This window comes from Grammomys surdaster, unplaced genomic scaffold (assembly GCF_004785775.1).
Source record: "Grammomys surdaster isolate TR1022 unplaced genomic scaffold, NIH_TR_1.0 65, whole genome shotgun sequence".
Taxonomy (NCBI): domain Eukaryota; kingdom Metazoa; phylum Chordata; class Mammalia; order Rodentia; family Muridae; genus Grammomys; species Grammomys surdaster.
This window is the reverse complement of record NW_021604567.1, coordinates 2,073,571-2,083,867: the sequence shown is the minus strand read 5'-3', so window position 1 is coordinate 2,083,867 and position 10,297 is coordinate 2,073,571. Positions and strand designations below refer to the sequence as shown.

Genomic DNA, 10,297 nt, shown 5'->3' with positions numbered 1-10,297 from the left:
CTCTCTCTCTCTCTCTCTCTCTCTCTCTCTCTCTCTCTCTCTCTCTCCCTCCCTCTCTCTCTCATGTCTGGCTATAGTCTCTGTTCTTATCTGCAGCAGGAGGAAACTTTTCTGATAATGGCTGGATATGTCACTGATGAAAGAGTATAGTAGAATTTCATTAGCCATCATTGTATTGTTACTTTAAAAAAAAAAAGCCAGTAGTATTTGGTTTTACCCTATGTCTCTGGGCTATCTAGGAAGACAGACCTTCTACCTTACAGATTTTATACACTGATAGGTTTTCTAGAGTTGTTTGAAAATATCTAACAGTATTGCAGTATATAATGCTAAACTCTGTGCTATAATAATTATAGTGAAAGTAACTCTTAAAAAATGTTAATAGTGTTTTTATATGTGTTCCTGTGGGCATGTTTGTTCATGGATAAAGAGGCCAGAAGGACAACCTTGTGTTATTCCTTAAGCACTATCCACATTGTTTTTGAAAGAGGGTCTCTCCCTGACCTAGAGTTTGGTAAGCACACTAGCTTGGCTGGCCAAGAAGCTCTGGGGATCATCTTGTCTTCCCCTCCTCAGCCCTACGATTAAAGCTTGTACCACCATGCCCTGCTCTTACTTATTTATTATGTTTGCACAGGTCCTGGAGACTACACTGTAGGCTTCAAGCTCTCTACAGACTCATCTGTCTCCCTACCTAGAAGTCATACTTTTAAAACTGCCATTACTTTACTACGATAAAATCTCTGAAAATTTAAAGGAGCCTACTCAGAATAGTGTGAAAAATAAAAAGTAAAATGTTTAAAATTTTAAGGTTATCGTATTCAAGTCCTTTTAGTAAATAAATGAAAATGAACCCCATGAGTTTTTTTTGTCAATTTAATTTATATTTTTACGCTTGTAAAATAGTCAGTCTGTTATAGAAAGAGAGACATAACAATAGACAAGACAGTAGCCTAGTTACTGGCCTCCTGATTCAAATCTTAATAAACCCATTTCATTTGTTTTCTACTTATTTCTCCCTTTTATATTATTGTAAAGCAGTTAATGATATTTTCTTTTGCATATCCCTACTATAAGAACCATTTGAAATAACCATAGTGTTACAACACTTAAACTGAGTAATTCTTTAATATCAAATTGACATATGTTTTTTGAGTTTGTTTGATTTTTGAATTCACATAAAATGTAGACTTTTGGGATTGTTTATTTCCTTAGTCTCTTTTTATGTTAAATCCCTTTAAGCACACTCATCCGTCTCTGTCTTTGATTTCCTCCACTTTTGGTTGTCAAGGAAACTGGCCCGGTGTGCCTGCTCTTCACCTCCCCTTGCTGAGCCTTTAGATTCTCTCCTCTAATTGTCTTTGTATCATTGTTCCCATGAATGAGCAAACATGTAAACTTATGTTTCCAGCTTCGGCTCTGGAGTCAGTCACTTGAAAGAAGAAAAGGTTTTGGTTCTTTTATAATAAAACCACATTTTAATGCATATCTTAAGGTAAATTAGAATTATTGTCTTTTAAAGTAAATTATGTATGTTGTCTCTGTATTTTTTACTAAATTGTATATATGTGTATTTGAATCATTTAATGAATTAGCTTTAAATTGGATTTTTGTTTTCTAATTATTATATAGCTGTGATTCCCAAAACTAAGTGATAAAACAATTGTTCTTGTTCTTCACTCTGTTTCCCCTTTAGTCCTTCATGTTCGTAGTGTAACATCATAATGTTTCTACATACACATAAACAGAGATCCTCTTGTCTACTGCCAGGTGACATTCCCAGAATGTGTTAGGTGGATGACAATCGAATTTGACCCTCAGTGTGGTACTGCACAGTCAGAAGACGTCATCCGTTTGCTTATTCCTGTCAGAACCATTCAGAACTCAGGATATGGAGCAAAACTGGCATCTGTTCATGAAAACCTTAATTCATGGATAGAATTAAAGAAATATTCAGGATCCTCTGGATGGCCTACTATGGTTTTAGTATTGCCAGGTGAATTTTCTCTTCTCTGTTTATGGGCTGAAATGGAATACATATACATATATACATACATATACATATACGTAAAATTTAACTTCAGAGAAAATTATTTAAAGACTTATGGGTCTTGGTTACAATTAAGGATAAATAACATGTGCTGGGCAAGGGGCATAGTATGATCTAAATTTGTGAAGAGAGATTGTTGTGAAGATTTTGTGTGTGGGGTGGGCAGGCGGTGGGGGAACTAACAGTGTTAATACTGACTCCTGACTATAGTCAGGACCAAACTATCCAAAAAGTATGCAAGTGGACTTGATTTTCTATTTTCTCAGTAATTGCCATATTTTTTAGAAATAGGCTGCAAGCCCCTTCTTTTAACATGTGAGTGTGGGGTGGGGATGGGGGTGGGGGTGAGAGTGAATGTATGTGAATGCTTATTTCTGATATTTATATTTTCCTTTGAAAGAAAAATGTAAGTTTTAAACTCTTTATTTTTTACATTTTTTTTTAAAGCCCAGCTTACTCCTCCAGTCTCTGCTCCCTTCGGCCCAAAGTTTTTTATTTATTTATTATATGTTATTATATGTAAGTATACTGTAGCTGTCTTCAGACACCCATAAGAAGGCATCAGATCTCATTATGGATGGTTGTGAGCCACCATGTGGTTGCTGGGATTTGAACTCATGACCTCCGGAAGGGCAGTCAGTGCTCTTAACCGCTGAGCCATCTCACCAGCCCCAGTTTTAAACTCTTTATTGTCTGAAGTATCCTAATTTTAACCAGTTAACAATAAATACTTTTTCAAACACTTAAAACTGTAGAAGGAAGCTTTGTCATCTTTCATATACTCTAGCCTTGATGAATTTAGCGTTTTTCCTTTGACTCTAGTCTACTTTTGTTGAATTGGTTGATTTGTTAAGAGATCCTAAAAAGCTAAGCATAGAAGACTACTTACTTCAAAGAAGAGAAGACTAACCTTGGAACTCGATAATTGATAGATCATTTTTAAAAATGCATAAACTCACTTAAAGGTAGGATTAAGGGAACTGATTTAATTATAATGGAAATTAGCACAATTCTTTAAAGTTGGTTCTGTTATTGATAGGGTTGTTTCTAACAGCTTGCTTAAGTAAATGAAGGACTTCCTTCTCAAAACATCTTTCCATTTTAATAATTGATTTGAAGAATTATTTATATAATTTAAATAATGAATATCAGACTTTGACCTCAGTAACAGAGACAGGTACTTGCTTACACACACACACTTTTTTGTTTTGTTTTGTTTTTAAGGAAATGAAGCCCTTTTCTCACTGGAAACTGCCTCCGATTATGTGAAAGACGACAAAGCTTCCTTCTATGGGTTCAAGTGTTTCGCAATTGGATATGAATTTAGCCCTGGACCTGATGAGGTAAGAAAAATTATTTTCCCAGTCTGTTAAGAACATTTGGCTCTTTTAAAGTTTCTATTGATTTAAAATGCCTTGCAAACTAGAGGTTTATAATTTAAATAGAGGTTTATAATGTTGCATAGTTTAATTATGTGTAGTAACCTTTTGCTACTCTTTGTACATGGGGATAATTATTTTATGCAGGATGGTCCCATTTCAGTGAAGTATATTTTGAAACATAGCTCATGCCCCATGCTTAAGTAGTTGTACCTTCAGTAAATAACAGAACCTAGCTTCACAAAATGATTTAGCTTATTCTGGGTTTTCTTAGATGTTTTAAGTCAAACACGAAAATAAGCCCAAGGTCATAGTTGCCCTAAGTAATGAATGGAGAATGATTTGGACAGGAAAGGTGTAAATGCCCACTTGTGACAACATTGGGTGTGATGTTAAATCTTTCTCTCTCAGCTCCAGCTAATGCATCTTTCTTTCTAGTTTCAGCTGCAGAGTCTAACTTTGAATTACATGTTTTCAGATTTCACATTCAAACATGTTTTAAATAGTGACTCTTATGCAATTCTACAGGGAGTTATTCAGCTGGAAAAAGAACTAGCCAATCTCGGTGGGGTTTGTGCCGCAGCTCTGATGAAGAAGGATCTAGCACTGCCTATTGGTGAGTCCAGTTATTCATAGGTGTTACTAAGGAGTTAGAAGAAAATTTAAAAGTAAGATATATTTATTACAGAACATTCAGAAAAAAACTTTCAACACAAGTTCTGTGGCTACATATACAGAGGAACTATAGCTGTTTGATACACTGCTGTTGTTTAAATGGAAAGTGGAGCATATCCTAAAATCCTTTATTCAAATTTATATATATGACTATCCTCCACAAATAATATATACATATATGCACCGAAATACACACACACACACACACACACACATAAGTGTATTTCTTCTTTCACTCTGAACATCCATGAAAGCTTTCTCACTTTATCTTTCATTACTCCTACTATTTCTCTTTACCTTTTCTTTGTCATCCCTTTTTATGCCCCTTTCTTGCTCCTTTTCAATCCTCTCAGTTTCCTTGATCCTACTTAATATTAGCCCATTTGTGGGAAATATACCAATGTTCTATTCTTTTAATATTTTAATATTTTTATATGAAGAGAATTATTAGCACCATCATTGGAGAAACCAAAGTTTAGCAGCTGTTAAGATTTTGCTTTTTGATGTGGCTGTGCTTTTGATGTTTTTTTTCCCACTATTTATTCTAAAGAAAATTATACAGTAAAGTACAATCACAATGAAAATAAATGTGTATTTTGCAGAAAGGAAAAGATTGACATTTCTAGTAAAATCCTATTTTCTTAACTTTTCTTATTTTCATATTATTTATTTAGAAAATGAAATGGCACATACTTGTCAGGAAAAATGTAATACATTTGATTTAAATTAAAATATTTAGAAAAGAGAATTACACTAAAAACTGTTATCATTTTATAGAATGTGTCTAGGCCTTTAAAACCATCAATTAAGAAAATTATATTTCATTGATAAACTTTTACTATGATCAACTTTCATAGCTTGTTGAAAGCTCTGAAACAACATTTAAAACATCCTGAAATGTCTGCTTATAACACAGGTTCATCAATACCAGGTTTAGCCTTTAAAATTTTCAAGCTGTCTTCATGTAAGCACACACCCCTGATGTTTGAAAGAACATCAGTTATAGCTACTGTGACCTCATCTGTCAAATTGATATCTCAGTTACACAAAACCTTCCATCTATATCAGAAATCCATTATCCAGCAATTCTAAATAACAGAGCTCACATAATGGATAGCTAAGCCTCTTCTACATGGGAAAGCTTTTGAAAAGGCTGACTAAACACAGCAAACTAAAGGGAACCAAAAGGAAATATAAACTTTACCACAGATATAAAATAGGCACAGATTATCTGTATAAATTATTTTTAAATAAAAGTAGATAAAAATTTAAAATTTCAATTTAAATGCCTGTATATTGAATGCAAGTATTAAATCATTTTTAATAAGAACAATAACAGATACTTGTACTATTATAGTTAGATCCAGAACTCTTCTAAGAATTTTCAAAATATGTGTTCACCTCCTATGTCCCATTCAGTTGCTCTCTAAACAGATCCCTGTGACCCCTTCTGTTTATATGGAGGAAATGAAAACTGAATTTGGGTCCATTAGCCTGCTTTATATACCCAGCAAGTACAACTAAGGTTTGTTCTTCAATATTCAGGCTACACATAGTATTCTGGCATTACCCTCTTCAAGTTAACTATTATTAAAACAATTTAGTACAATCATGTTATAGTCCATCTTTTCTAAACTAGAACAATAAACTTGTAGAAAAATACCCATCTCTTTCAATACTCAACAAAACAAGTAGTTATGCTTATAGAAGATTTTAGAAGAATGTACTTATGGTTTTTTTTCACATAAAGTAATCAAAAAATAATGTTGAATGAAAGATGAAGACAGCAGTGCTTTTGATTGCCAAACTAAGCTGCAACCAAATCTATCATTTGGAGTCCAGTTAGATAGCTAATGGTGTCTGTGCAGTTGACACAAAAACTATGTGGCCTGAGAAGAAAAGTTGTCCAGATTATTTAAATGAAAAAAATAGTCACCTATAAGGTTGCTTTCATTGTTGGTGACCGCATCATATCCGCATCACACAGGTATGCAAGTTCACCTGTGTATATATTGACATACATACATGCAGTATATAAGAAACTGTTGACAATGGATTTCCTTAGGAGAAGTGTGATGATTAGAATATATTTATTCCACACTTTCTTCTAGTCAGTCTATTTCCTCTGAGCCATATAATTGTTTCATAACTGTCAAAGAAAAATCAATAAATAAACATGTTCTGTATTGCATAATATAAGAGAAAATGTCTAAAGGACACAGGTAATTAGTACCTTAGGAATTTATGAATCATTGTTGTTTACTTGAAATATATTTTATTTATTAATCAAAATAATAAATGTTTATTTTTATTTGCAAAAAATATATTAAGTATAAAAATTTAACACATAAATGCATTCATATAGCTACTTTCTCAGGTTTATACAACCTTTCTACATCGAAACTTGAAATTGTCACCTACAAAATTCACACTTGAGAACCATGTCATTGACACACACCAAAAAGACACAAATGACACAAAAATCATTTCCTAGTGTTGTAAGTATCTATGGTTTTTGTGTTGAGCAACATTCATAGTTGCGTTAGGATTCTTGCATCATCTGCACTGCAGTGTGAGCCTGCCGAATTCTTCACATTGCTTGGCGAGTGATACTTGATTACTAGCTTAGCAGTTATAGCTTATATTACACACACACAAAACCATGAACATTTTAAAACCTAAACTAGTGGATTTATCTAGATTTGTAAATTTTGTCAATCTATAATAGCAAGATTACAAAAACAAATAGTAAATAAAAAGGATTGGTAAGGTTATTAGTATATTTTAGTGTAACCTTTTCATTTGTGTAACAGGTAACGAGTTGGAGGAAGATCTTGAAATTCTTGAAGAGGCTGCATTGCAGGTATTGTACCAGACATTTTAATTTTTGTTCATTAGTTTTAAAATAATAGTTTCTAGGATAATTCATATTTTCTTCAGTATAAGACTCAGTGATTAAGCACTTCATTCTTTTTATTGGCAGTTGTCGAGTCATGTAACTTATAAGGGGTGCTCTTAATGCAAGAGCCCATATAAACACTGTTGTCATGTGCTGGGGGCTATCATTGGTAAAAAAGAAGGACAAAGGTATAGGAATGCTGTTCAGAAATATGGACAGTTCATTTATGTCTGGAAAGTCATTTACCAAAGAGCAGTAAAAGGCATTTGGCAATGGACATAGGTTCTGTATAGGAAACTTTAATTTCATAACATCATAGAACCATTTGGGTCTAGGAATTGTAGGCAATCAGTTTGTTGTTCGTGTTATATGCTAGTAATTTGTTTGTATAAACACAAGTAGAACATTTCACATTATAATGGAAATACTTCTACATTTCAGCTAAAGTCTTAGTTTTGGATCTCTTATTTCAATATGAATTAATTTGTTTCTTTATATTGCTGAGACCATTATATTCTCTTAGCTTACGTACTCTAACTTTATATAGCTAGCAGTCACTGACAGGATGGGAGGAGTCTAGTAAGCAATGTTTTCAAATTACAATGTCTGCTTACTCTAGGCTTGAGATTTGATGCAGTAACTGAATATCCCTATAGACTCTACAGTGAGCCCATCAGTGGTGCATTAGTGCTGTGTAGTGAAATAGCATAAAGGGAAAAGATAGACCGACAATCACTCATCTGAAGCCATTGTATCTAGACTATAACGTTTCATGAATTTGTAATATTCCACAAATAATCATTTTTATTAAGGGAATAAATATGCTCTTTTTTATCAGCAGTATCTGAAAATGATCATTTACTATCCCAAAATATAAAAGTTGCATTTTTAGAATAGAAGAATTCATTTTACGATATCTACTTCTCTCCAATTTTACCATGAGTCCACAATAGGGTAGCACCAATTTAGATAGGTCCTGCATCCTGTGCTAACTATATGTAGTTAGTAGTGTACTTATTTACACAATTATTTGTACATTTTATAGTTTATAGTCCCTTTAATATTATTTTCCAATTTTAAAATTACACCTTCAAGTTAGTATTGTTTTTTATGTATCATATAGAGGTTAGATGATCTATCTAAGTACCTGGCTAGTATCTAAGTCCTATGATTCTAAGAGTTAGTATTTTATATTTTTTTCCTGAGATTAATTGATCAAAATGAATAAAAATAAACATTGATTTGTATTAATTTAATCAAGCTTTCTTTACATATTTTACCTTTTTAGTTGTTACACAGCCCTGTAAATTCAGAGATTCTCACCTCCATTACAGAACCTTGAAGCAAAGCACTTAGGGATGGAACCTGATGGCTTGCTGACAAATCCTTTAATCTGACCACTCTGCTATAGTCATAGGGACCCCATTATTTTCCCTGTAATTTAAAAGACACTTAAATTGAACAACAAAAAACAAAAACTCCCAACTGTGTGTAGATGTATAGATGTGTATTTAATGTTAAGTGGTTATAATTTCAGAAACAAAAAATGTGATTTAATAAATACTTAATAAATGTTACAGATCATCATTTACATATAAACAGCTTTCAGGAAGTTCATATATTATCATTTCATAAGATGGTGCTATGTAAAATAACACTTGCACTAGATACTAATAGAACATAACAATTATGTAAATTACAAAGTATGATATACAATTAATATCCAGTCTATCATATTTATCAATTAGATAAAGTAGTCTACAATCATTCCTAACTTAAAGAGTTTATAATTCTATACTTGAATTATGTTCTGATTTTAACTTGTATTACCATCTGAAAACCATCCTTTTAAATCAACATCATCTTCCTCACTGTTAAACAACTTCAGTTTGATTATGAGACTAGTCTTTGAGCTAGTAAGGCATATTAAAAATAATGTAGCATGTGTATCTTTTATTTGTGAATCCAGAGAACTCTGTTGGGTGGCTGGAAAGAGCTGATGAACTATTCACCACTACAGTTGTCAGTAATGGAACTGAAAATGAGAGGTAGCCACCACTCCTTTCAGGAACTCTGTCCCTGCCTAATGTGCAGGGAACACAATCAGCGTAGATATACCATGCCATCTACCATGGAGATTTTGCAGTTATAGAATATAGGCAACTGGTACTGTTCTCCTGTATTTTCTTCGTATAATTTGCACTTCATGGACCAAAGATAGTAAGGCTGGGGCACAGGAGGAAATAATTTTCCTCAATAAGGCATACCACAAATGAATGTATGTTGAAAAATTCATAGAAAGATTTCTATTTTAATATGTTTGTCACATGTCGTTGCACACATATGTAACCTCTGCACTCAAGAGGCCAAGACAAAAGAATCCCACAGTCAAGGCCATGTATGGACTGTATAATGGAGCCTTTTTATAAATAAATAATAAGCAAGGAAGATATAAAGGTTTTTTTTTCCCCCTTAGGTGTGCAAAACTCACTCTGGCATTCTTGGAAAGGGGTTGGCTCTTTCTCATTCACCGACTATCTTAGAGGCACTTGAAGGAAACTTGCCACTTCAGATCCAAAGCAATGAGCAGTCCTTTCTGGATGATTTCATTGCTTGTGTCCCAGGATCAAGTGGTGGAAGGCTTGCAAGGTACTTTTAATGTTACAATTAGTTTCTTTTAAGGCTTTATCCCTAAGGAAAAATTACATGAGAAAATGGCCATTTTGGTGTTAAAATGCTCCTTTTAAAAATCCAGATTATGTGTTTTGAACCAGAAGTAAAAGGTGATAATATTTTAAAATATGTGACACTAATTTATTGTCTTTCTCCATTGACTGTATTAGAATGAAAAGAAAAATATGTTAGTTTATTTTAACTTACAAATAAAAAATGAAAGTCTAACCTCTTTTTGGTTTTAATTTTTAAGTTTCAGAGGTTACAGTTTACTATTTAAAGCCAAAATGTTGACCAGTAAACAATAGGTAAACTTTTAAATTAGCCTCCCTTTTGGGCTTATAGACACTTGTATATAATGCATGACAAAATTACTTAGGATGGATGTCACAAGACAAGCTGGATGTAATTGTGAAGTGGATTCAGGACTGAGTAGCTCCAACAATAGGAAATGGAGAAGTTTTGGAAGTAAGAGTAGATACTAAAGAAAATAGTAAGAAGTTGTGTAAACCAAGGGTGTACGGGGCACCCAGCTGCTCCCAAACAAGTGACCAGTATTCTGTCCTTGCTTTCATAAGGCATAAGGAAACTGGGGTTTTTTTCCAGCTGTTAGTAGAAATG

General features: G+C 33.2%; 1 protein-coding gene across 8 annotated transcripts in view; it reads left to right on the top strand.

Annotated features, from left to right (window-relative positions):
- Positions 1–10,297, top strand: part of Mycbp2 (MYC binding protein 2) — a 227,615-nt gene that overhangs the window by 127,896 nt on the left and 89,422 nt on the right. For all 8 annotated transcript variants that reach the window (XM_028771203.1, XM_028771212.1, XM_028771221.1 and 5 more), the window contains exons 41-45: positions 1,771–1,996; positions 3,275–3,393; positions 3,958–4,045; positions 6,918–6,967; positions 9,480–9,652. In XM_028771203.1, the coding sequence (XP_028627036.1) occupies positions 1,771–1,996; positions 3,275–3,393; positions 3,958–4,045; positions 6,918–6,967; positions 9,480–9,652 (656 nt within the window). The remainder of the gene's footprint in view (positions 1–1,770; positions 1,997–3,274; positions 3,394–3,957; positions 4,046–6,917; positions 6,968–9,479; positions 9,653–10,297) is intronic.